Source organism: Pseudorca crassidens, chromosome 2 (genome assembly GCF_039906515.1).
Source record: "Pseudorca crassidens isolate mPseCra1 chromosome 2, mPseCra1.hap1, whole genome shotgun sequence".
Taxonomy (NCBI): Eukaryota; Metazoa; Chordata; class Mammalia; order Artiodactyla; family Delphinidae; genus Pseudorca; species Pseudorca crassidens.
Window position 1 is genome coordinate 184115956 of NC_090297.1, and position 26180 is coordinate 184142135.

The 26180-nt window shown below is 60.9% G+C and overlaps 1 protein-coding gene across 2 annotated transcripts in view; it reads right to left on the bottom strand.

The window, feature by feature from the left end:
* CACNA1S (calcium voltage-gated channel subunit alpha1 S) overlaps window positions 1–26180 on the bottom strand; it is a 61281-nt gene that overhangs the window by 9763 nt on the left and 25338 nt on the right. For both annotated transcript variants that reach the window (XM_067729859.1, XM_067729858.1), the window contains exons 11-32: window positions 24151–24376; window positions 23470–23677; window positions 22450–22570; window positions 22026–22140; window positions 21453–21546; window positions 20700–20769; window positions 17716–17848; window positions 17003–17132; window positions 15451–15510; window positions 14133–14239; window positions 13632–13719; window positions 13272–13379; window positions 11143–11195; window positions 10783–10929; window positions 10332–10533; window positions 9784–9942; window positions 8385–8495; window positions 7639–7722; window positions 1936–1992; window positions 996–1124; window positions 808–873; window positions 61–152 (exon numbers count right to left, since the gene is read on the bottom strand). In XM_067729859.1, the coding sequence (XP_067585960.1) occupies window positions 61–152; window positions 808–873; window positions 996–1124; window positions 1936–1992; window positions 7639–7722; window positions 8385–8495; window positions 9784–9942; window positions 10332–10533; window positions 10783–10929; window positions 11143–11195; window positions 13272–13379; window positions 13632–13719; window positions 14133–14239; window positions 15451–15510; window positions 17003–17132; window positions 17716–17848; window positions 20700–20769; window positions 21453–21546; window positions 22026–22140; window positions 22450–22570; window positions 23470–23677; window positions 24151–24376 (2560 nt within the window). The remainder of the gene's footprint in view (window positions 1–60; window positions 153–807; window positions 874–995; window positions 1125–1935; window positions 1993–7638; window positions 7723–8384; window positions 8496–9783; window positions 9943–10331; window positions 10534–10782; window positions 10930–11142; window positions 11196–13271; window positions 13380–13631; window positions 13720–14132; window positions 14240–15450; window positions 15511–17002; window positions 17133–17715; window positions 17849–20699; window positions 20770–21452; window positions 21547–22025; window positions 22141–22449; window positions 22571–23469; window positions 23678–24150; window positions 24377–26180) is intronic.

Sequence of the window (26180 nt, forward strand, 5' to 3'; positions counted from 1 at the left end):
CACATGAAGCCAGCCTGCCCGCGGACTAGGGGAGGGGTGGGGACAGCTGGGGCCTCTTGCCTGAAGAGCAGAAGCACGGCCTGGGGGAAGGTCTGGAAGTTGTTGTTCCGGTTGATCTGGGTCCCGTCCACCAGGGCAATCTTCCCGAGCATCTGCAGACCAGAAAGCACGCGACGGCGGCACCGGCATAGGTCTCCCCCGGCCCATCTCCCACTGCCCCCTACTTCCTCCAAATCCCCTCCACTTCAGGCCCCGTCAGACCTGAAGCCAGACGAACTGGGCTGCAGTTGGCCCTCGAGCATCGCAGGGGTATAACTTTACAGTCAGCCCTTGGGCCCTCCGTATCCACGGATTCAAACAACCGCGTGGTACCGTGGTACCATGGTACGTATTTACCAAAAAAATCGCGTATACGTGGACACGCACAGTTGAAACCTGTGTTGTTCAAGGGTCACCCGTATTATCAAGGTTGGGTGAAGTTCTTCTCCTCAAGCCAAAGAAATCTGGGGGGGTGGGCCAGTTGTCCTAACCAAAAGCTAGTCAGGGACTCAATGTGCTCCAGGAGATCGTAGGCCGAGACCACCCGAACCTCTGACGGGGCCCTGGAGAGCAATCTGGCCCTTGTCCGTCTGCCCACAAAGCCTCCCCCGCCTCCATGCCCCGCGCTGCTTCTGCTTGACTATCGCTGCGCCGTCTGGGGACCACCTCCTCCTCTGGCCCTGCAGCTGAGCCCAGGGCTGCCGGGAGGCCGGACGGGGGAAGGGTCCAGCCTGCACGCCGGCCAGAGGCTCCCCTCCCGCCCCTCACCTGCATGCCGATGACGGCGTAGATAAAGAAGAGCATGACGATGAGCAGAGCCACGTAGGGCAGGGCCTGTGGGCGACGAACGGAGGCTCAGGGCGCAGGGCCCCGCCGCCTGCCCCGCAGCCCCGCCCTGCCGGCGTTCACGTTCACCGGGCCCCGCCCCCCGCGGCTGGGTGGGCGGGGCCGCACACCTGGAAGGACTTGATGAAGGTCCAGAGCAGCGTGCGCACGCCCTCGGCGCGGCTCAGCAGCTTGATCAGCCTCAGGACGCGGAACAGGCGGAAGAAGGCGCTGGAGATGCGGGCGCTCTCGTCGGGGTCCTGCGGGGCGCAGCCCCAGGATCAGTCTGGGGCCGGGGCAGGGGGTGAGGGCAGGCAGGCGGGGCGGGGCAGAGGGTGCGGTACGAGTCGTGCTGGGGGGACTCCCAGCCCGCCCCGCGGCCCCTGCTGAGCACTCGTGCTGGCCCTCGGGGGCCTGCAACGCTGGCGGTGACGGGGGCTGGGCGCCAAGCAGTGCGCGGAGTGGACGGCGATTCTGCCCCCGGGGCAGCGGAGGAGGCGGGCGGCCAGGCCCCGCGCCGGCTCTCCTGGGGCTCCTGCCTCATCCCACCTCCTCCCCGAGCTGCCGCTCAGCCGAGGACCCTGGCAGCTCTCCCGCCCCTCCCATAGTGTCCGCCCAGTGCAAAGTCTCCCAGAAGCTCAGCTGCTCTGCGGCCATGAATTCAGTGGCCACACCCTGCCCCGCACAGGGCTGTCCCAAGCCGGGAGGCCTCTGCCCACGTGCCAGCCTTAGACACTGGATGACTCCGGCCAGGGAGAGCCCCCTGCCCGGCGTCCCGTGTCCCCACAGGCTTGGTGCTGGTGACCTGTCGCTAAGGTTCTGTATCAGCCAGTTCCCTCCATCAGCACAGAGGCCCTGTTTCCCAGGGCTCCGAGAAAGCCACTGCATCCATGCACATTCTAGTAGCACAGAGCTCCCCCCGCCGTCCCCACCCGGAGCCTCTGGGGCCTGCTTGGGGCAGGGGGCCCTGAGCGCGTCTGCCCCATGCAGTCCAGCGGCCAGGCCCGAGCATGCATGCTGCAGGGCAGAGCTGGCGGGCGAGCCCTGCAGGCTCATGCAGCCTGGAATTACAACGTTCCCGCAGCTGCCACCCAGGCAATACAGTCCCCCGCTGGAGGCCAGGAAAGTCTGTGGAGAGAGAGAGGAGGGGGTGGGGGGAGGAGAGAGAGGAGGGACACGGTGGGAGGGCGGTGAGGAGAGGTGTCAGAGCGGACAGCCCACATAAGAGTTAAAGAGAGAACGAGGCAGAGAGGCAGGGGGTGAGAGGCCCCTAGTGGCTGCCGGCCAGGGTCGGGCGGGTGGGTGTTGAGGACGGAGCTATGGGGACAGTGAGGCCGCAGGCTGGGGGCAACGGAGCCAGGAGAGGAGGGGAGACCGAAGACGGGCAGGTCCCTTCTCGCCCCCAAGATGCAACCTGTGTGTCTGGCGTCTGTGGTGCTGGGGCCGTAGGGGGGTGGCACGTGGGAAAGTACCTGCGCTCATGGTCACGAGGGGAGTCACACCCCTGTCTCCTGAGTCCAGGGGTGCTGGCCAGCTCCCTTGTGCTGCTGAGGCCCTTACCGGGGTCCCATCCTCTGTGGCAAAGGCCCTCTGGGGGAGTCTGAGACCCCCCAGCAGATGCATCTCTGCCCACCCCCCCCAGCCCCCCACCTGGGAGCAGGACCTAGGCTTCCATCTCAGGGCCAGGCTCTTAAAGGGTGGGCACGGGGTGCGGGGAGCAGCCTTTGTTCCTGTTTACTCTGAGCTCCTCCCTTGGGCCACATCTCAGGAGCAGCCCTGTTTCTGGAGTCCTGGGATGGGGAATCATTGCTTTATCTCCTAATGACTTGTGGGGGGACTGGTTCCCAGTATGCTATCTCCCCACCAAGCAGCATTCTCCAGGGCAACTTTCATCTGGGACACTGGTTCTCAGCCCAGGGTGGGCATCAGAATGCTGGGTCCCCACCCCGGCCGAGTAAGTCAGCTCCTGGGGCCTGGGCCTGGCTTCCGGGTGTGAATGCACCCCAGGTGATTTCACGTGCAGCCCGGGGTGACAAGCCACGTTCCAGGCCCGTGCGGCCAACACGGTACCACCAGCCACACGTGGCTCTTTGGGTTACAGTGAAAATTACACAGACTTAGAAATTCATCTCCTCAGTTGCACTGGCCACGTTTCAAGCGACCAGTAGACACTTGCGGCTCGTGGCTACTGCACTGGAGAGAGCAGAACCGGGACTGCAGAGAGAGCTAACGGACGCTGTCGCCCTAGTCTGCTCCCTGGTTTATACGACAGGAATATAAATCCGTATTTTAATTCAAAGTCTTAACATGACTTCAAGCAAACAGTCCTGGTTAGGGGCATCTGCTGTCCCTAAAAACCAAAAGGTGGCCAGCGACGCCCTCGGCCCTCCTGCACCAAAGAAACTGCTCTGATTAACCCCAGACTCCCCGGCACAGACCTCAAAACTCCAAGAAGTAATTTGTCATTTGAGCTGAGACCGCGCTGGTGAGAAGTGCTGCTCTCAGACCCTGGGGCCTTTGGGGGGCTATTTCCCAGCAGGTGCCCCGGTTTGCCCAGAAGGCAGCCTGCCCCCCTCGGCCCCACCCGCTCTGGGCCTCCCACGCCCCTCCTCCCGGCTGCCCCTGGCAGGCACTCTGGGGGCAGGGGGGAGGGGAATGCCTTGTGACTTCAACCTCTGGCTCCGGGATCTGCCCCTCCCTGTCCCCTGCTCCCCTCCTTCACCCAGCAGCCACCTCAGCTTCAGATCCTCAGCGAGGCCACCTGGAGGGCTCCACCTCTGGGATCCTGCCCTCTGGCAGAACCCCCCCGCCCACGCCCTGCTGCTTTTCATCCCACCCCCAGGCCTCATCCCCTCCGTCTCTCCTGGGCCAGCTCCTGGGCTCACATACTGGCTACTTGTACTGAGACCCAACGAGCTGGCCCTCAAGACCGCAACGATCCTGGTATCTGACCCCTTGTTCCAGGCCTCAGGGCTGCCAAGCATGACTCCAGGAAGAAACTGGGCACTCGCCACCACCCCCATCCCCCCGCCCAGACTCAGACCCCTGCCTCCTGGCAGTGTGGCAGCCCCATCGGCTTCCTGCCGTGGGTTCATGACAGCAGCTGTCCCTCAGAGGCAAGTCACACTGTCACACCCACCGCCCTCCCTCCCCGAGGACTCTGCCCGCTCCTCAGATGCCCTCGAGGCACCCAGCATGGACGCCGCCTGCCCGCCTCCCCCACACCCTGCCCCCTTTCACATGCTTCTGTCTTACACTCATCTTTTCCCAGGGCTCTGAATCGCATCCTTTCTACCTCCTGTGAGACCCTAACAGTTTCCTCAGCGGTCTCTTCCCTCCTCCGTGCTGGCTCCACCCACAGCCTCCGCCTCCTCAAAATGAACGGGAGAAAATATTTGCAAACGAAGCGACTGACAGAGGATTAATCTCCAAAATACACAGGCAGCTCATGCAGCTCAATAACAAACAAACAACCCAATCCAAAAATGGGCAGAAGACCTAAACAGACATTTCTCCAAAGAAGATACACAGATGGCCAAGAAGCACATGAAAGGATGCTCAACGTCACTAATCATTAGAGAAATGCAAATCAAAGCTACGACGAGGTATCTACCTGACACCACTCAGAATGGCCATCATCAAAAAGTCTACAAACAGTAAATGCTGGAGAGGGTGTGGAGAGAAGGGAACCCTCTTGCACTGTTGGTGGGAATGTAAATTGATACAGCCACTATGGAGAACAGTATGGAGGTTCCTTAAAAACTAAAAATAGAACTACCGTATGACCCAGCAATCCCACTACTGGGCATATACCCTGAGAAAACCATAATTCAAAAAGAGTCATGTACCAAAATGTTCATTGCAGCTCTATTTACAATAGCCAGGACATGGAAGCTACCTAAGTGTCCATCGACAGATGGAGGGATAAAGAAGATGTGGCACATATATACAATGGAATACTACTCAGCCATAAAAAGAAACAAAATTGAGTTATTTGTAGTGAGGTGGATGGACCTCGAGTCTGTCATACAGAGTGAAGTAAGTCAGAAAGAGAGAAAGAAATACCGTATGCTAACACATATATATGGAACCTTAAAAAAAAAAAAAGGTTCTGAAGAACCTAGGGGCAGGACGGGAATAAAGATGCAGACATAGAGAATGGACTTGAGGACACGGAGAGGGGGAAGGGTAAGCTGGGACGAAGTGAGAGAGTGGCATGGACATATATACACTACCAAAGGTAAAACAGATAGCTAGTGGGAAGCAGTCACACAGCACAGGGACTTTGTGACCACCTAGAGGGGTGGGATAGGGAGGGTGGCAGGGAGACACAAGAGGGAGGGAATATGGGGATATATGTTTACATATACCTGATTCACTTTGGTATAATCACTTTGTTATATAGCAGAAACTAACACACCACTGTGAAGCAATTATACTCCAATAAAGATGTTAAAAAAGAAAACCACTGAAGGGTGTCTGCTGCCCTCTAGTAACCGCCTCCCCCCAGACTCCTGAACTGGCCGCCGTGATTTCCCAGCCCTGCAGCCCCTGCTCCATCCTTGTAACTGGCTGCAGTCCCCCAGTCTGCTGTCTGTCACCCCGCAGCTCACGGGTGGCTCTCTGGTCCCAAGCCCCGTGGCCTTGCCAGCTGGAACCCTGTGGAGCCCCAACCCCCCAGGCTTCGGCCACCCGCTCCCTTCCTCGATGGGGCGGCTGCCACGTTCTGGAGTCAGTGACCCTCGGTTCCTGGCCTGCGTTTCCAATGACGCGCGGCTCATCCGCACGCGCACACCAGCACCCAAACCCCAGCACCAGAGCAGAATCGTGGAGGTGGCCCCCCATCCTTCTTCTCCTCGGGATACTGAGTCTCCTCGACGCCTTCCTTCCCGGGGCCCTGGGCGGCACTCACCTCGCCCCGCTACACCTCCCAGAGCCGCGAGCTTGTCCTTACGTCCACCCCGACTCTCACGGAACCCCTCGTGCTCGGGGGGCGAACTGCCGTCCCCAGAGCCAGCCCTCCCCGGGACACAGGGTCTCCTGCCCTCTCACCCAAGGGCTTAGCTCCTGCAGTTGCCCCTGTACTGCCTGATCCTCCCATGAGCCCAGGATGTGCTCTAATTTCTCCCATTTTCAAGGAAACTCTCCTAGGCTGCACGCTCTCCTCCACCTTCTAAGCCATTTCTCTTCGTAGCAAAAAGAGAGAACTGTCCAGGCTCACAGCCTGCCCTGCCTCTCTTCAGCCCACTCCAGCCGGGCGTTCTTCCCCGAGAGTCCCGTGAGACTGTCGGGCCGGGCTCCCGGGAGGGACACCACCAGGCGCGGCCTCCGGACCTTCGCTCTCTAAATACCCTCTTCTCTCCGTGGCTGGTCTCACCCCCTCCCACGACTCTAAATGCCAGTTCCTCCAGTAGTCTCCGATTTAGATCTCCAGCCCGAGCAGCCTCTGCGCGCCAGGGTCATGTCTCCATTCGGATGCCCTGCGAGCGTCCTGAGTTGTCACGCCCCAAGCGGGACTCTTGGTTTCCGCCCCACGCCTGCTCCTCTGGGAGTTGGCACGTCACAGCAAATGGAAGCTCCGTTTCTTGGGCAAAATCCTTGTACTCATCGTGGATTCGTTTTCCTCTCACCCTGAATCAAGTTCATCAGCAAATACTATCGGCTCAGTGCTCCAAGCAGCTCCGGTTGCTGGCTACTTCTCCTCTCCTGACCGCCCCCCGCGTGGCCCTTAGTGTCCCCTACAGCTTGCTGTCAGCACAGCAGCCCAAGGGATCCTCTGAGAACTGAGGTCAGATCAGGTGTACACGCCCCCGGGGCTCTCATCACCCCACAGAACAGAACCCAGGATCAGAAGCGTGGCTCTCCAGGGTCGACGCCATCCGGCCCCCGCCCTCTCTCTGAGCTCACCTCGCCGCTCACCCCTCACCCAGCCGCCAGGCCTCCCGCTGGTCCTCAGCCGGCCCACGTGCTCCTAGCTCCCTACCCAGGCCTGCGCACTCCCCACCTCACCCCCCACCCCCCGCACAGCCCACCCTGTGCTCCATGCAGGGCTGTGCTCAGTACCACCGACGCTACCTCCCATTCCCTTCTGTCGAAGGCTCCACCTGCTTGATTTCTCTTCATCACACGCGCTGGCCGCACCGGCCACGCGACAGATCACTTGCACTATCCGTTTGCACCCCGCCCCGGTGCTCTCGTTCTTTGCTGTCCCTCTAGCCCGTGGGAGGTGCTCAGTATTTGATGAGAAGATGAACCACCGCCTCCCACACTGTGCCCCCTGCTTGCAGCCGCTCTCACCTCCCGCCCTTCGCCTCCAGGGTAACGCTTTAGAAGCGTAGCTTCATCCTTCCACGGCCCTGTTCAGAGACCTCCAGCGGCGCCCACGCTGCCGGCTACACAAGGTCTGCACGCTCGTGTGCTTCTACCAAGCGACCTCTCTGCGCGCCCCGAACCTTCCGTTCATTCGTCTCCCTCCGGTGCCCTTGCGGCAGCAGCCCTGCCTGTGCCGCGTGCTCCCACCTCCCTTTCCTTCAGGAACCCCTTCACATGACGCCACCCCCACGGAGCCTTCCCTGACCACGCCACCCAGGGACGACCTCTCTCTTCCACCGTGCCGCTTGCTGTGGGCCGCCTGGCACACTCACTGTGCCTGGAATCTGAGGTGTCTGTCTGCTGTACAGCATTTGTAACCTGGGGTGACACGCAGCAGGTACCCCGCAAGGGTCTGTGGCCTCAGCCCCACACCAGCAATGGCTGTGTCCACCCGGTACTCACGTCAATCTCACTGAGGATGACGTCGATGATGCTGCCGATGACAATCAGGAAGTCAAACACATTCCAGGGGTCCCCAAAATAGCCCTGGGGGAGGGGTCCGGGGTGAGCTGTGGAGGGGAGGGGCTGGGGTCCCCAAAATAGCCCTAGGGGAGGGGCCCGGGGTGAGCTGTGGAGGGGAGGGGCTCAGAGGCCAGCAGAGTGCAGTGGTCCCTGTCGGGGGGATGCAGAACTGCAGGGCCAGGCAGGGCTGGGCCAAGATGCCACTTCCCACGGGTGTTCCAGGGCCCCACCCACTCCCGCTCCCCTTCCCTTGCCTCCCCTCCCTCCAGAGCATAAAGTGGTCCAAGGGGAGGGCGGTGTGCCTGAGAACTCAGAATTTGGGGTCCTGGTCCGCACGGGGAAGTCCTTCGTCACCCGCTTGAAGCCCAGTCCAGTCTGGCCTTGCAGGCAGACCTGACACGGGGGTCGCGGGTGGGGAGTGGACGTGGAACCCAGGACACAGCAGGACGCTCCCTGGCCCGGGGGCTGCTCTTCAGAGGCTTAAGGGAAACAGGGCCACGAGACAGGCTCAAGGAAGGGCGGGGCAGGGGCAGCCGCATCTAGTCCTGCCGGCCACTTCTGGCAGCCTGAGCCGCCTGCCGGCCCCGGGCTGAGCAGGCTGGGAGCAGAAATGCTGGAGGTAGGGCGTCCTGTAGGACGGGGTGAGAGGGCTCCATGGGAAGGCCTCATCCTGCCGCGGGACTCACCCTGGCCTTGAAGGCCATGAGCTTGAGGACCATCTCCACCGTGAAGATGGTGGTGAAGGCCACGTTGAGGATGTCTGAGATGTGGTCCATCTGCTCCGACTGGTTGTAGTGCTGCGGAGGCACAGGGAGGGGCTGGGGGCCGGCTCTGCCCCTCGGGGAGACACCCCCAGAGCCCTGCTTTCTTCCTCGGGGCCCCTGCCCACCTTCCTTTAACCTCAGAAAACTAGAGCCCGCTCTGGCAACGTGCAGAACCCTACCAGGTCCGCGGCCACGCCCTCTCCCCTCGAAGGACCGTGAGGGGAGGCGGAGGGGGCCGACCCTGGTCTTGTGGGCAGGGTTATCCACACACGTCTGTTCCTGGAGGCCAGGAGGGAGGCCCCGCAGCAGGGCTCTGTGAGCGGCTCCCCCGAGCCGTTTGGGCACAGGACCAGCAGGGAAGACCCCTGGTGCGAGGCTGGGACTGCCACCACCTGCAGGTGGCACCTGAGATCACCAGGCTCCCACGCCTGCAAGCTACCCCGGGACCCCGAGGCACCCCGAGCAACGCCCGCAGCCGCCTTGAGCCTCCCCTGTGACCCTCCTGAAATCGACGTCCCTGTAACATTTCCCAGGAATCGCTCAGCCTTCTTAGAATAGAGTTGACACGACCCCACTTCCTCCACAAAACCTTCCCAGGTAGTAGAAGGATCTGGCGTCTCCCCTGCCCCACCCTGTCTTGGCAAGACTTCCTGACTCTGCTGCCCAGCTCAGGCCCCCACGTGAGCCGCGGCTCGTGGACCCCTGTCCGCGCTGGGCCCGCTGGCCCCGTGACTCCCTCCCCAGACCCTGCCCACCGGCAACGTGGGGTCGTGTCGTTGCCAGTGGCTGGGGCTCCGGGGCCAGGGAGCCTTGCTGTGTGATCCTGTTTACGCGGGGCGCTAGGGATCAGGTGCTTGGTTAAGGCTTGAGAAGGACGCTGCGGATGTGACGCGTCTGTAAAGTGTGCCCATCTCCTCGGAGGCGCCCGTTCTGTGAATATTACATCCCCTCTTCTCGGGACTGGAGCTGACGTTGCAGCCTTCTCCCCCATCAGGGCAACAGCAGAAGGAGAACAGAGGAGGCGCCCTGCGCTTCCCGCACAGCCCCACCCTCCTGCGCAGCCGCCTCCGGCCCCAGAGCAGCCACAGCCCCGTGTGCGCTCGAATCACGGCCCCGATGAACCGCTGAGGGCCTGGCCCCCGGGCCGGCGTCCAGTCCACCTCCCTGCCCACGTGGCACCTCAGCACGGTGCCTGGCGCAGAGCAGGTGCCAGGAAGAGTCTCCTGGGGGTAGTCAGCCTGGAGCCCCGCTCCCCCTGCCCTGCCCAGGCCCTGGCCCGCTGGGCGCTGGTCTCGGGGGACCTGGTCCCCGGGGGCCTTACCTGCATGCCCAGGCAGATGGTGTTGAGCATGATGAGGGCGAACATTAGGTACTCGAAGTAGGAGGAGGTGACGATGTACCACACCTGGTACTGGCACGGGTTTTTGGGGATGTAGCACTTCAGGGGGCGGGCCTTCAGGGCGTACTGCACGCACTGGCGCTGAGACGGGATGCGATGGGCGGGTCAGTGCCCGGGGCCGCCTCCCCCCCTTCCACGTCCACGCCCACAGGCTGGAGGGGCCCTGAATTCAGCAGGCCAAGGGCCTCTGCTGGGCTGTCGAGGGGAAGAGTTCCGCTGGGCCGGATTCCCCTGGAACCATCACAGCCCATTTCTAGCACGGCTCTCACCCAGCCCAGGGGCTCTGGGCATCACGGCGGGTCCACAGGAGACCCCACCCGACCACCGTGTGCTGCTTCAGGTGGGAGATGGGTCGGAGGTGGGGCTGGGCACCCAATGGAGGGTCTGGGATCACCCCCTGCCCAAGGGCCCTTTTCCCTGGCCTGAGCCTCGGCCCGGTGGGCGGGAGGCCTGGAGCAGCGGCCCAGCACCTGGTTCTTGTTCAGCTCGCAGTTCTTGTACTCGGTCTCCCCCTGCTCCTGGAAGGTGACGATGACGAAGCCCACGAAGATGTTCATCATGAAGAAGGCGATGAGGATGATGTAGACGATGAAGAAGACGGCCATCTCCGGGCGCTCGTTGTACACGGGGCCCTTGTCCTCCTCGTGCGAGTCAATGGCTCTGTACAGCAGCCTGGGGTGGGCAGAGGACACAGGGGTGGGTGCTGGGCGGGGCGGGGTGCGCTGGCTTCCCCCAGTCACCGGGACAGAGAGGCCCACCCCGTGCCACCCCTGGTCGGGCTGTCTCTGGAGTGAGCGGTCGGCACCCCAGTCCCGTGCGCGCCCCGCGAGAGCCAGGGTGGCTGCCGAGCCCCGGCGGCGCCCGGCGTGCTGCATGTATACGTGGCCTCTGGCCGCGTGGCTGGGCCCCGCCCTCACTCACTCAGGCCACCCCTCGAAGGTGGACACCGTGAAGAGTGACATCATGGCCGAGAGCACGTTGTCGAAGTGGAAGTTGCTGTGCGTCCACTGGCGGGGGCGCAGCTCCACCTGCGTGGGGTCCCCGTCCTTGTACACATAGTAGTAGCCCCTGAGGCGGGGAGACGCGGTCACCGCACTGTGCTCGCGGGTCCCCCTCCGCGTCCTCTGGGCCCCGGGCGGCGAGTGTGAGGGAGGAGGGCAGGTCTGGACCGGGGACCCCTCCCGAGGTCACTCGAGGAAGGGGCTTCTGTGAGCCTGAGGGGCTCAGCTTCCCAGTGGCCCCTGCGGAAGGGCCACCCTGCCACCCCCCCACCCCGCACACCTGCACTCCTCCTCTGTCATCTTGGACAAGTCATTGCAGCTGAAGAATTTCCCCTGCATCCAGGAGGGAGGGAGGGAGACAGGTTGTCATGGAGACAGGATGGAAAGATGGGGTGGAAGGGAGGAGGGAAGGCAGGGCCTGAGGGCAGCCTAACCGCGGGGGCAGGGCCCCAGGGTAGTCTGCATCAGGTCACTGTTCCCTCAGCCACCCGCGGGCTCCCTGCCAGGCGGACAGCTGTGAGGCTGGGAGCCAGCTCCTCAGACCATGAGCTTTGCTGAGTGCCCCAGGCTGGGCCTGAAGAAGGGAAGTACGGAGCCAGCTTGGCCTCTGCTTCCCTTCCCGCTCAGGAGCCCCTGCCCCTGCCTGCACTGCTGGGCTGCCCCACCCACCCCTTCCTTCTCAGGCCCTGGGGCGGTGCAGGGGTGGAGCCCAGCTGGGCCCGGATGACACATCTTCTCTCAAAATTGAGCAGGGGTCCCGGCACGCCCGCTCCCCCCAGGCTGAGTAGGGGAGCTCTGTGACCCCTCTGCTGACTGCAGCCCATGCGGTTTCTCCTTTGATTTACGTCGCATATTGGGCGCCCACGGAAGATTTTGTTTCAACAAAAGGAGTTGATTGCTAGGTCTGACTGTGGCTAAATTGTTTGAATCCACAGATGCTGGTCTGGGTCCCTCAAAGGTCGGGAGAGGGAAATGCCTTGGCCAGGGACACAGGAGCAGCTGAAGACACGGCCACCCTGTCACTGCAGGCTCTTGCCGTCCCTACCGCCTCCCCCTAATGTCACGGAGCAGAGGGTGAAGGTGAGGCAGGGGACGTTGGGGCAGGAGCCGGCAGAGGACGCTGCTGCCACTGGGCAGGCTTTTGGGCACTTGAAACCAAACACCCAATCTAGTACAGAAAGCAAATATAGTACGGATACGTGTGACCGGTGCATTACAAATATGATGAAAATGCCACCTGTACCTGGCGTTTGACTATGATCTGGGCGGGCACTGGGGGTCTATCGATAAGAGACTCACACACACAGGGGGTGGGGGTGGGGGAGCAGCTGCTCACTCATTCTTTCGGGGAGCGCGTCTTGGGGGCCCGGATGGGTGCCAGGGTGAGGATGAGTCCTGCAGAGACTCTGCCCTGAGGGGGTCCCAGGGCCCCCAGGCTGCAGAGGCAGAGGCTGGGGATGGGGCGGGGGGCGGCCCTGGCTGGAGCTGTGGGATAGGGCCGAGTGCAGGCCACCGTAAGCACCTGGTTTGGCGGCTAAGCTGTCTCCGTCCAGACACCCCTCCCGCCCCTCCAGGACAGAGACCAACAGGACCCGGTCCCCTATAGGTCCTCTGGGAGCCCCACCCTGATGGCCCTCCCCAAAGCCTGCCCCTGCCCACGGAGAGGGCCTTGTGGGGTTCGCTCCACAGCCCCCTCAAGCCCTAGCAGAGGCCCGGGCCCAGAGGAAATGCTCCATAAATGTTTGTTGAATGAATGAGTGATTGTAAGATGATGCCATTGTATGTCTAAGAATGACTGAGGTTACATAATCGGGATGGTGCTTTGCGGGTGGGAGCAGAGGGTCATGGAAGGAAGTGTCGTGAATGTGGGTGGCGCCCTCAGGTGTCCGTGTCTGTGTCCTGCAGGTGATCTAAGAGCCAGAGGCATCCGGAGGTTGGCCGCACAGAAGATGGCCTGTCGGGCTGATTGCCATGTGGGAACGAATAGCGGAGTTCTCCCAGGAAAGTGAGCACGGAAGCGGCGTGGCTTCCACATGTGAAACGACGGATCCCCACCCGCGGAAGCTTGCGGGAGACACACCTGCTGGCTCAGGGGGTGCGGAGGCTGGGGCGGGCGTGTCCTGGAGGGGGTGGAGAGCATGACAGCGGGCTGGGTGCTGGCAGGCCCGGCGGGGGGCGGGGGGGGGGAGCCAGTAAGACAGCAGGTGGCCCGCAGAGCCCCGGGGGCCAGGTGGCGCGTCACCTAGGAACCAGACTCAGGCTCTCGACGGCTTAGCCTTACCCCTATGCGTTCAGGACATCTGCCGTCACGGTTTGGGGCTCCCCTCGTTTAGAGGGAAACAGACCGGCTCTTGCCTCGGCCCGAGAGCTGGCAGCGGAGCTGGGGGAGTGAGGGCAGGAGGGGCTCACCTTGAAGAGCTGGACGCCGATGCAGGCGAACATGAACTGCAGGAGGGTGGTGACCAGGACGATGTTCCCGATGGTGCGGATGGCCACGAACACGCACTGCACCACGTGCTGGGGAGGGAGGCCGGTCGGCACCTCTCCCCTCCCCTCGCCGGCCCGTGCCAGCCAGGGGACCCCCAGGGCGCCAGCCTAGTCGCCTCCCGGCTTGTTGGGGGCAGAGAGGGGCCCATGGGGGCACGGCTTCCCAGCCACACCACACCCCCATTGGGCAGAGGGGATGGGACGGGCCCGGCAATGGCCGGGCTGACTGAGTGAGGCCTGGCAGCCCTGTTCTCCCCCCAGGGTCCCGCCGGCCCCTCTCACCTTCAGCCCTTTGGCTCTGTTGATAGCCCGGAGCGGTCGGAGTACCCTCAGCACCCTCAGGATTTTCACCACGGAGATGGCGCTAGACCTGGGGGGCAGCCTGCTCAGCCCTCCGCCTGCCCCCAGCTCTCCGCACCCACGCCTGCCTCTCCCAACTCCCCTTAAGCTCCGCCCCAGGACAGAGGCGCCTCCTGGCCCCTGGGCTGGTTTCCTCCAGGGCTGCCCACAGACCCTGTCTCTCCCATCGGACTGCAGTGCCCTGGGCACCGGGGCTATGCTCCCCGTGGGGCTGTGGAGGGGACTCCCTGCTCCTGTCCGCATCCCCCCTCGTCTCCAGCACACGCTCTGCTCACCTAGCCTTGTCACTCAGTCCAGTTGGTGACAACCCAAGGGACCCCCCCACCCTGGCCAGTGGTCCCGAGAGACTGTGCCCTTGTGGCTCAGCGCCCACCAACCAACAGCGGCTGGGCTGCCGCTCTGGGCCCCGGCTGCCCCGCTCACTCGAGTCCCATGGAGATGAGGGACACGGCCACCACCACCAGGTCCAGGATGTTGAAGTAGTTGCGGCAGAAGGAGCCCTTGTGCAGGAAGGCCCCATAGGTGGTCATCTGGGGAGAGAGGTGGCATCCTGGGTGGGGAGGACCCTGGGGACACTCCTTGCTGGGTCCTTAGGGCATTGCCCTGTTCTCTGCACCCGCCTCTGGGAGCACTGACACCTCTCATGGGCAGCGAGGCCAAGGGAGCCCTGGGTCTCCTTCCTTACCCAGCCACAGGGGGATGCCCTGCCCTCTGCTCTGCAAATTGATACAATTCTTCCTCTCCCTCCTCCCTCGAAAGCATCCTAGGCATGGTTGGGTCAGGCTGAACAGCCCGTCGAGGACTGAAGACCTTGCCCAGGCACCCACCCCTGCACGCGTGCTATATCTCAGCCCAGAGGGGCCCCTTTCTCCTCTCTGAGCACATCCCAAACATCGCTGTACAATGCGTTTGCATTGTTTTGTCCTCCTTGACTGCCCCTGCTCTCTCTCTAATGAAGTCCTGTCTAATTTCAAGGCCTAACTCTAAGGTCACCACCTCCAGGAAGTCCTCCTGGACCTCAGGGAAGCCACCATCTCCCTCTGATCAATTTCTTTAATAATCGGGGCCCTGAAAGAAAGGACTGTCCTCACTTCATACTGCAGCCAGCTCTGGGCCTGCTCTCCCTTCACAGCTCCCCTCTCCCCTCCTGGTTAATGGAGGTGAAGGCTGGGGTTATGGGTTCTAGCCACAGATGGGAGGTCTCTGCCCCCAGACCCCATCCCCCACCAATGATGGTGTGAACCCAGTGTGTCCACCTTGAGAATGGGAGGGCAGTGGTGTGCTACGGACAAAGGGTGGGAGGGCCGTGAGAGGGCGGAGCTGCCAGAAACCCACCCAGGGCGACAGCCGCTTCTCTGGGATCCTAGGGGAGGCCTTTCAGTCGCTGGTAACAAAGGTCTGGGAACAGATCACTGCTCCCGGGTCCACGCTTAGGCTAGTTGCGCCTTGACCGTGGAAGAACGTGCCCAAGGCTTCAGAGGCACGCAGGCCGCGGGTTGACTGTACCTCATGCCTCCACACCCCTCCCGCTTGCCCGCTCGCACCAACTCGTGAGCTGAGACCATCCGGGCTCCTGGGTCCTGGGAATCTTTCCCTGCTGCTCTCCACCACCTTCTTGCTTTTCCCTCCTCCCTGCAACCCAGCCCCTGTACAGCCTGTGTAAGCAGGAGCCACAGCAGGTCTGGTCCCTGGCCTGGAGATGCCCTTCGCCCAGGCTGTCTATCTCACAGCCTTCACTCACCTTGAGGACAATCTCCACAGTGAAGACAGAGGTGAACACGATGTCAAAATACCCAAGGATCTGGTGACAGGGCAGAGGTCAGTGAGACGAGGGGCAGAGCAGTGATAGCATCATCATCTTCCTCGACATCACCACCATCCCCATTGCCACCACCATCACTGTCATCACCACCAGCATCACTACGGCCAACATCCCCACCATCATCACCACCACCACCATCCCCACCACCATCCCCATCCCCACCGTCACCATCACCACCACAATCCCCACCACCATTGCCACCATCACCATCACCATCACCACCACCATCACCACCACCATCCCCATCCCCACCATCCCCATCACCACCACAATCTCCACCACCACCATCCCCATCCCCACCATCATCACCACCACCACCATCACCACCACCATCCCCATCCCCACCATCACCATCACCACCACCATCCCCACCACCACCATCCCCATCACCACCACAATCTCCACCACCACCATCCCCATCCCCACCATCACCATCACCACCACAGTCCCCACCACCACCATCCCCATCACCACCACAATCCCCACCACCACTATCCCCACCACCATCCCCATCCCCACCATCCCCATCCCCACCACCATCCCCACCACCACCATCCCCACCACCACCACAATCTCCACCACCACCATCCCCATCCCCACCATCACCATCACCACCACCATCCCCACCACCACCATCCCCATCACCACCACAATCCCCACCACCACCATCCCCACCACCATCCCCATCACCACCATCACCATCACCACCACAATCCCCACCACCACCATCCCCATCCCCACCACCGTCACCACCATCCCCACCACCATCACCAATATCTCCACCACCACCATCCCCACCATCCCCACCATCACCACCACCACCACCACCATCACCATCACCACCACAATCCCCACCACCACTATCCCCACCACCATCCCCATCCCCACCATCCCCATCCCCACCACCATCCCCACCACCACCATCCCCACCACCACCACAATCCCCACCACCACTATCCCCACCACCATCCCCATCCCCACCATCCCCATCCCCACCACCATCCCCACCACCACCATCCCCACCACCACCACAATCTCCACCACCACCATCCCCACCACCATCCCCATCACCACCATCACCATCACCACCACAATCCCCACCACCACCATCCCCACCACCACCACAATCTCCACCACCACCATCCCCACCACCATCCCCATCACCACCATCCCCACCATCCCCACCATCACCACCACCACCACCACCATCACCATCACCACCACAATCCCCACCACCAACACCACCATCACCACCATCCCCACCATCCCCGCCACCATCACTGCTAACATCCAGCAACAAGAGCCCGTGTAGGCCGAGCGCTGTGAGGCAGTCTTGGCCCTCCAGGGATTTAAACTCTAAGCCACTCTGATGCCTGTAGCCACACAGAGGAGACAGTGAGCTCTGGGCATCAGGGTGAGGTGTGCGGTGACGCAGGCTGGGTGGGGATGGTGCCGAGCTGGCTGCCGTCACCTGGTTCCTCACGGACTCAGTCCGGATGGGGTCCTCAGCGGCCAGTGCGGCGCTGCTCAGCAGGATGAAGAGCAGGATGAAGTTGGTGAACCAGGTGGCGTTGACGATGCGATGGCACAGGACGCGGATCCTGCGGGGGCGGGGTGGGGGCGGGAGGCTGTGACCCGCCTCCGTCGCTGGACCCCGCCCTCCCGGTCAGTGGAGAAGGACAGCCGGCAACCGGGTGGTCTCTGGCTGGCCTCGCAGGGCCCTGTCCCACCTTCTGTTCCTGCAGCCCCAGTCCCATCCCGCACAAGCCCTCCCCCAACACTCCACCTCATCCCACGGCATCCCCACTAAAACAACGGGGCAGGCCCATCTCCATCCCTGAGGCTGACAGCTGAAACTCCATGGGGACTACAGTCTGTATTTTAAAGGTGTAAAATTGTGAAGCCAGTGAGAACTAGAGCTTATCCCCTTGTCCTGCTCTTGGAGAGGAACCCAGAGATGTGATCCCTCTTAGGAGTAAGTAACTGATAAGGCTTAAAGCATTACTTCTCCCAGAGATTCCGGCACTTTCAACCGGGCACAAGGTCTTAAGCTAAAGGAATGACTTTCTCACGGTGTAATTGTAGGCCCAGGGAATCAGGAGAAGGGGGCCTTCTCAGAGCAGGAAGCAGCCCTCTCTGAGAGCCCCACCAACCTCCCTGCCCCGCCACCGAGAGGCCACCCACTTATTGGTGGGGCTGAAGATGAAGAAGGCGCTGGCTTCTGGAATGGGCACCGCCTTCTCCTTCAGCTGCAGCTCGGCCAGCGGGCGCGGCCGTGGGCTTATTGGGATCTCGGGCTCGTCTTCCTCATCGTCTCCTGTGGGGGAGGGGAGAGAGAGGTCGGGGTGTCTGTCCACGTTTCACTGCTCCCCTGGCTCCTGTGCTCTGACCCCAACCGTGAACCCCCCGCAGCCAGCAAGCCACACGGGGCACGAGGGCGCCAGCAGAGTCCAGCCAGGCACCTCCCTTCCTTGCGGCACACGGGGCTGAACTGTCCAGACAACGGTCAGGCTCAGAACCTCCCAGACGTCGAGCCGGGAGCAAAGGTCTGGGAGCCTTGCCGTTGCACCTCCTGTCTCGGGGCTGGACACACCACCTCGAATGCTCACCAACTGGGGGTGCCGGGGAGGGGCCCTGCTTGGCACGAGGCCAGAGTGCTGGGCCCGGCTCCGCCCCTGACTCTCAGGCCAGGTGGGCTTCTGTCCCTCCTGAGTGTGAGACCCTCAGCTCACGACATTGACAAGGGGCAGGAGGCCTGTTGAGATAAATGGACTCGGAGCTTCTCTCCTGGGGCCGGGTCCCAAAAACCGTCATTCAGGGAGGAGCCGCCAGCATGAAAAGAAACCAGGATTCTTTCCTTCTGGGGCAGGTGTGGGGTGGGAGGGGCTGGGAGGGGGCCCCTCGGGCTCATTTGCTGAGTCTCAGGGCCTTGTGAGAGGGAGCTGTCCCCCCAAGTCCTCAGCCGCAGACTGGGGGCACTGTGGGAAGTTGGGGAGCCCTTTCCTTTGTCCCCTCGCCCACAGCTGTCGCCTGCCAGCCCCTGGCAGGGTTCTCCCGCTCTCTCCACCACGGCGGCCCCTGCAGGGTCTCCTCCCGAGACCCCACTGCTTCCTGCCAAAGAGCATCCTCACGGGACATTTCCTGCCTCGCCTGGGACCAAGGGCCCCAGAGACACATTTTATGCTTAATCGCAGAGACTGTTAATTCTTAGAACTCGCGTATTTGCTTTCTTTTCCCGCCTTAATTCTGATTTTCTCCGCCCGCGCCCACTGTGTTGACTTCGTTGTGCATATCTTTCGTTGTCAGCCATTTCAGATTATTTTTGGAAAGAAGCAAGATAAACACATTCAGCCCCCTTGGTAAGAACGCTCCTCCGCAGCCCACCCCGCGGCCCCTCCCCCACCCTCCCCCTTCTCCCCAGCCCCTGCCCCTCCCCCACCTCAGGTTTCCGGGCTCAGCCTCTCCCGCCTGCACAGCGGCCACTCCCATCTACTAGGAGATGGTTATTAGATGAAGCAGATGAAGTCGAATTATTCTAAAACCCAAATGTCCCTTCAGGCAGGTATCTGAAGAATTATCATTAGTCTTATCTATACCAGCTCCATCCTCCCTACATTTTACTTGGCAAAACCCTTGCATTTTTTCCTTTCTTTTTCTTCTTCTTTTTTTTTTTTTTGGATTTCTATTTGAATTATTTGGATTTTTCTCAGTTTTAATTTTTTTTTATTAAAGTGTAGTTGATTTACAATGTTGTGTTAATTTCTGCTGTACAGCAAAGTGATTCAGTTATACACATACAGACATTCTTTCTTTTTTATATTCCTTCATTATGGTTTATCACAGGATATTGATGAATGGATAAAGAAGATGTGATACACACAGACACACACACACACACACACACACACACACACACAATGGAATATTACTCAGCCATAGAAAAGAACACAATAATGCCATTTGCAGCAACGTGGATACAACTAGAGATTACCATGCTAAGTGAAGTAAGTCAGAAAGAGAAAGACAAATACCATGTGATATCACTTATCTGTGGAATCTAAAATATGACACAAATGAACCTATCTATGAAACAGAAACAGAATCACAGACATAGAAAACAGACGGGTGGTTGCCAAGGGGGAGGGGGTTGGGGGAGGGATGGAGTGGGAGTTTGAGGTTAGCAGATGGAAGCTTTTATATATAGAATGGATAAACAACAAGGTTCTACTGTATAGCACAGGGAACTGTAGTCAGTGTCCTACGATAACCCTTCATTCTATCTATTGATTGCCTATCTGGTGCCAGACACTGCTATTTGGAGCACAAAGGGTCCCGCTGGAGCTTAGAGTCGCTGGCGCAAACATGCTAATCAGCTGATTCCACAAATAGGCATGAAATTGCACCAGTGACCCAGAGCTGGAAGGACCCACGAGTGAGCTAAGAGACATCGCCAGCTCTTGGGCACCAGCCTCTCCCAGGTGGCCTTTTAACCTTCACCGGCTTGGGAGCTCCCCCCAAGTGTTCCCTCCTTGGCACCGACGACGAGGGCTTCTGCTGCAGCCACAGGCTGTTTGCACCTACGGGGCGTGTGTAGCGCATTCGTGGCTGTGCGCTATGCATCCCCCTCCCCTCCTGCACCACACGGGCGGCTACACCCCGCTCTGTGAGCTATTCTGTGTGGCTGGAGGGGCTGGAACAGAAGCCGTGTGTGCCCATCTCCTGCACCACACGGGCGGCTACACCCCACTCTGTGAGCTATTCTGTGTGGCTGGAGGGGCTGGAACAGAAGCCGTGTGTGCCCATCTCCTGCACCACACGGGCGGCTACACCCCGCTCTGTGAGCTATTCTGTGTGGCTGGAACAGAAGCCATGTGTGCCCACGAGTCTCTGGGCTCCTTGAAGACCAGATCCTTAGCCCTGAAGCGCACAGCCAGTACTCAGTAAATACGGGCTGAATTAATTGAAAATAAAATGTGTACATTTTCCCACTGTGTGTATCATAGGGGGAGGCAGGCTGGCAGACGGCTCACTTGCAATACGAGGTACACGAGGGATGTCTGAGTCCTGATCTCCTCGTGGATGGGTCCAGGTAGGGGACACACAGGAGAGATTTCGTCCCTGGGGAGAAGTCACCCCAGCACACCCGCCCCGGGTCCCAGGACTCTCACCTGGGAAGTCGGCTGACGGGTAGGGGTCCTTCACCTCATTGACGTTGGATTCAAACTCATCGACCTTCAGCTGGAGGAAGGAACACGATGAAGGTGAAAACCCGAGCTGTGGTCCCCACCTAAGGAACATTGACTGGAGGGCCGTGTAGGTGTCAGCTCACCTAAGCCTCCCTGTGGCTCGGGGTGGGGTGAGGCAGTGGGTGCTATTATGGTCATCCCCGTCTTACAAAGGAGAAGCCAGGAGCAGAAAGGTCAGCCAGACTGCCCAAGCTACCAGGACCCCAGCCCGTCTGAGCCTGAGCCCCTCACCCCTGCTTAGTTCTCGAGAAGAGAGTGGACTGCCCCAGGCCACGACCCGTGCTCTGGGGGCCGGTTCCTGCCCCTCTGAGCTCTGCTTCCTCGGCTCCAGGAAGGCTGAGCAGGGCCAGGCTGACAGGCGGGGCAGGGTTAGAAACGGGGGGAGGCTGGTCTGGGCGGCTCTGAGGCGAGGGGGACACCCTGACTGGGGTGGAAAGCTGGGACTCAAAGGAAGTCTGGTTCCTGGATCGGGGCGTCTGTGTCCTCAGTACAAGAGATTCCGTGAGACAGAGCTGCCCTCACCTGGCTGGTGCCCTCACCTGGCTGTTACCCAGGCAGACAGCCCCTCTCCTGCCTCCCCCTGCCCCCCGGCACCCTAAGGCACCAGGCGAACAGGGGACTTTCAGAGGCCCCTCCCCGTGCGGCCCCTGAGAGCGCCCCCCGTGACGGGCTCACCTTGGCCGTGGTGGGGATGCCCTCCCCCTTGGGTTTCTGCTCCAGCTTCTTGGCCACCATCGACTTCTCCTCCTCTGACTTGTCTGGGAGCCCCCTGGGTTGGAAAACCAAGAAAGCCCAAAGTGGAGGACCAACTGGAAGATTCTGGGGGACGCGCCCAGCCTGAGGACACTGCAGGCTGACCCCGCGCCCACGGGCCGGGCGCGTCGCGTCCTCCCTCTGCAACGAGGGAACAGGACAGGCGTCCGCCCGCGGCCGGGCAAACACAGGGGCCGTTGGCCAGTCCCAGGGGAGGGTCCCAGGCCGCAGAGGGTGAAACGGCAAACTCACAGGTGCCTGAGGCTCAGCAGAGGGAAGGGACCCCCTCCAGGAAGTGTGGTGACAGGGCGGAGGCCCAGCCTGCCTGGCTCTGCCCTCGGGGTCCCGCCTGCCGACTGGCCTGCAGTCCTGCCCCGGGGACACCTCAGAGACTCGGCCAGCGGCACAGTGGTTTGGCCTCTGCTCCCCAGGGAGCCCCTTGCCCGGAGCGGCCGGAGCCCTGCAGGTCCCTCCCTCTGGGCGCGCCCCGCTCACCTGGACATCTTCCTGCGCCTCCGCTCCTCAGCCTTGGCCTTCTGGGCCGACGTCAGGCTCTCCGCCTCCGCCAGGTTGTCCACCGCGATGGCCAGGAAGACGTTGAGCAGTATGTCTGAGGCGACCCGCTAAGGAGCTCGGGTGGCGGGGAGGGACGCCCCGGGGGCGGGACCTGCCTCCTCCCGTGCTCCAGTCTCCCCGTCTTTCTATGACTGATTCCTCCCGCCTGTCACCAGTCACCCTGTGTTTCTCTAACGTCCTGCCGGAAGGAAGTGTCCTACAGCTACACCCACACTGCCACGGGCTGTGTCCCACCTCCCCACCCCCAGGAGCTCCCCAGCAGCAGGCCTGAGCACCTTGACCCCGCTTTACCCCCAGGCCTCCTCCCCAGGCCCTCTTCTGTGCCCTGCGTCTGGGCGGATACAGTTGCCGCAGACGAACAGGATGATGAAATAGATGCAGACGAGCACCCCGGGGTAGGTCGGGCCGCCGTAGGCCATGATCCCGTCGTACATCACGGAGTTCCAGTCCTCAGCTGTCAGCACCTGGCAGGGGAGGGAGGGTGGGGGATGCAGAGGGACTCGAGGGTCTTCTCTGGGGACTGCGCCGTCCAAAAGTCCCCTTCCAACCCTGCCCCCAGACCGGTCCTCTCTCTTCATCCCGGGTGAAGTCCCTGCCCTCCTGAACCTCTCCTGGGGGTCCAAGACCTCATCGTTGGCTCTTCGGGGCCAAGGAGCTTGATTGTGGCATGAAGGCTTCCACGAGCTCTGTTCCTAAGGCCCAGGCTTAGCTGTGCTGCCCACACTGGACCCCCTGCCTTTCCAGCCCCCAGAAAGAGTGCAAAATGTCAGGTGCCTTGAAAGACAGGATGCCTGACCAGCCGGTGGGGTGAATGGAAGAACGAGGGTGACACCCTGTGTAGGGCCGGCCGGTTGTCACAACTGCCCTTCCCACTGGCAACACCGAGGTGGCGTCCCCTGAGTACTGGCCCGACAGAGAGGAGCGTGTGTCTGCTCTGCGCTCACGCAGCTCGTTCTGGAGGCCGGCCGTGGCTTTAGTGAGCGGTGGCTAAGCCATGTCCCCGCAGTGGGAAGTGGTTTGTGTTCCTCTGGGGCTTTTGCAGCCTTGCAGAGGGACAGCCTACCTTGTCTGACCTTGTGCTCAGAGATTCTAGTAGCACGTGGGAAAGAAAGCTCCCTGCCCACCCAACTCCTTCACTCATTAACCGCTGGCCTACTGTGGGCCAGGGCTCTGCTGGGCAAAGGGATGAAGACACACAGGACACACTGGACACAGCACCCAGCCTCCAGAGCGTGGAGGAGACAGACAGGCGACTGTGGCCTGGAGGGGATGCGGGGGCCCAGAGGGCGACGTCGGATCACGGAAGGCTTCCTGGAGGAGGTGATGCCCAATCTCCAGCGGCAGGCAGCGGGCTTTAGCCTACCTGGAAGACGGTGATGAGGGCCTGCGGGAAGTTGTCGAAGTTGCTGCGCCGCACCTCCGTGTCCTCAAAGTCGTACCTGCCCCCGAAGAGCTGCATGCCCAGGAGGGCGAAGATGACGACGAACAGGGACAGCAGCAGCAGCAGGGACGCGATGCAGTGGATGGAGTTCAGCAGCGAGGCCACCAGGTTGCTCAGGGACGTCCAGTACCTGGAGGAGACGGGCAGCCCCCACCCCCGGCGTCCCTGCAGTCGGCGCGGCTTGGGGGAGGCTGGGGGCTGGTGGGATGCGGGGGGGTCGGGCAGGGCTGCCTGGATCCGGGCCGCACACCCAGCTTCCCTCCGCCAGAGCACAGGTCTTGGTCTGTCATTTCATGTTAGTAGGACGGCCGTTTAGCTGCTGGCGCCACCACTGGACTCTGAACCCCACGGGGGTGAGGACCACCCCTTCCTGTGCAGCCCCGGCCCAGGCGGCCGTCCCACCACTGCCCCCTTCTCTGCTCCCCTTCCATCTTCCTTTCCCCCCTCCCGCTCCCAGGCGCTTCATTTCCCCTTTCTTCCGTCTTTTCCACACCACAGACAATGGTGAGAGGTAGGAAGACAGGAGAGGCCGAGGTGGAAGGGGGAAGGTGCTTTCTGCTGCAGAGGCGCAGGATGGGGCAGTGCGCGCAGGCGGGCGCTCACTTGGTGATCTTGAAAATCCTGAGGAGGCGGATGCAGCGCAGCACGGAGATGCCGAGGGGTGTCATGGCCCCTGACTCCACCAGCAGGATCTCCAGGAGGCCGCTGCACACCACGAAGCAGTCGAAGCGGTTGAAGATGGACATGAAGTACTGGCGCAGGCCCAGCCCGTACATCTTCATCAGCATCTCCACGGTGAACAGGGCCAGCAGCACCCGGTTGGCGATGTCTGCAGGGTGGGTCACGCAGCTCGGTGTCACTCTCCTCCCTGCCCTGCCTGCCTTGGCCAAGCCCTCCACCTTGGACACCCTCCCTGCATTTTCAGGGCATCTTCCTTTCCCTGCCCTCCGGATCCAGGAAAACCTGGTGAATTTTCACCATTGAAGGAACGCAGTCCAGATTTCTAGGAAACTAAACGACACTGTGTTCAGCAGGTCCACCCTCCTCACTCCACCGGTCAACTCGTGAGCATTTTAACCCCATTTCCCTGATCTCCCAGAAGCACTGACACTGTTGCGGGATCTCAGTTCCCTGACCAGGGATCGAACCCGTGCCCCCTGCAGTTGGAAGTGCAGAGTCCTAACCGCTGGACCGCCAGGGAAGTCCCTTCTTGCTTTTTCAAATGTTCCCTTTCCTTGGCTTCCAGGACGCCACATCCTTCTGCACTTCTCCTGCTTCTCCTGCTTTTCCTGCTTCTCCTGCACCCTCTCTGCAGACGCACCCCTATCTCAGCCCTGAGTGCTGGACTGGAGCTGTGCGCACGAGTACACACCGTCCTCTGGGGATCTGGTGATGTCTTCTAAGACCACAGCTTCGATTGCCATGCCTGCCAATGACTCCGGATTTACACTCTTCAACCCAGACCTCTCCACTGAGTCCCAGACCTACTTTCCATCTGTCTCCTCGACACCTCACTGGGATGTCTCAGAGGCACCTCAAACTCAACGTGCTCAAGTCTAAGCTGATAGGTACTGCCCATCCTCCCCCATCCCCCCCAAAATACCTGGTCACTGACTGTCTTCCCCATCTCAGCAAGGGGCACTACCAGCCATCTATCTGCATGGGCCAGGAACCTCAAATTCATCTCTGACTCCTCTCGGCGGGCACTGTTCGCATCTTGTCCACGTTTGGTCATTGACAGTGCATTGACAATGCCTGGCACATTCAAGGGGCTCCCAGGAAGACTGGTTGCAAGGAATAAATGGGTGGACGGGTGGACGGATGCAGGAATGGGTGCATGGATGGATAGACAGATGAATGGGTGGATGGATGCGTGCATGAAGGAAGGAATGGGTGCATGGATGGATAGATAGATGAATGGGTGGATGGATGCGTGCATGAAGGAAGGAATGGGTGCATGGATGGATAGATAGATGAATGGGTGGATGGATGCGTGCATGAAGGAAGGAATGGGTGCATGGATGGATAGATAGATGAATGGGTGGATGGATGCGTGCATGAAGGAAGGAATGGGTGCATGGATGGATAGATAGATGAATGGGTGGATGGATGCGTGCATGAAGGAAGGAATGGGTGCATGGATGGATAGATAGATGAATGGGTGGATGGATGCGTGCATGAAGGAAGGAATGGACGCATGGATGGATAGATGTATGCCTGGATGGGTAGATGGATGGATGGCTGGACGGATAGATGGATGGATGGATGGATGGATAGATGTATGCCTGGATGGGTAGATGGATGGATGGATAGATGAATGGACGGATAGATGGATGGATGCGTGCACGCATGAATGCATCTGATCTGTAGCATTGTCTCCTATCTCCTTTCCACAGGAGAAGACAATCTTCTTTTCTATTTTCCTTCTTTTATCTCTTTCATTATTTTATTTTAGGCCACACTGCGTGGCTTGCGGGATCCTAGTTCCCTGACCGGGGACTGAAGCCAGGCTACAGCAGTGAAAGCGCTGAGTCTTAACCACTGGACCGCCAGGGAATTCCCTCTTGCATCATTTTAAACATAGTGTCTTCCTACCATCCAACCTCCCCTCCTCTGTAATCCTCCTCTTGTTA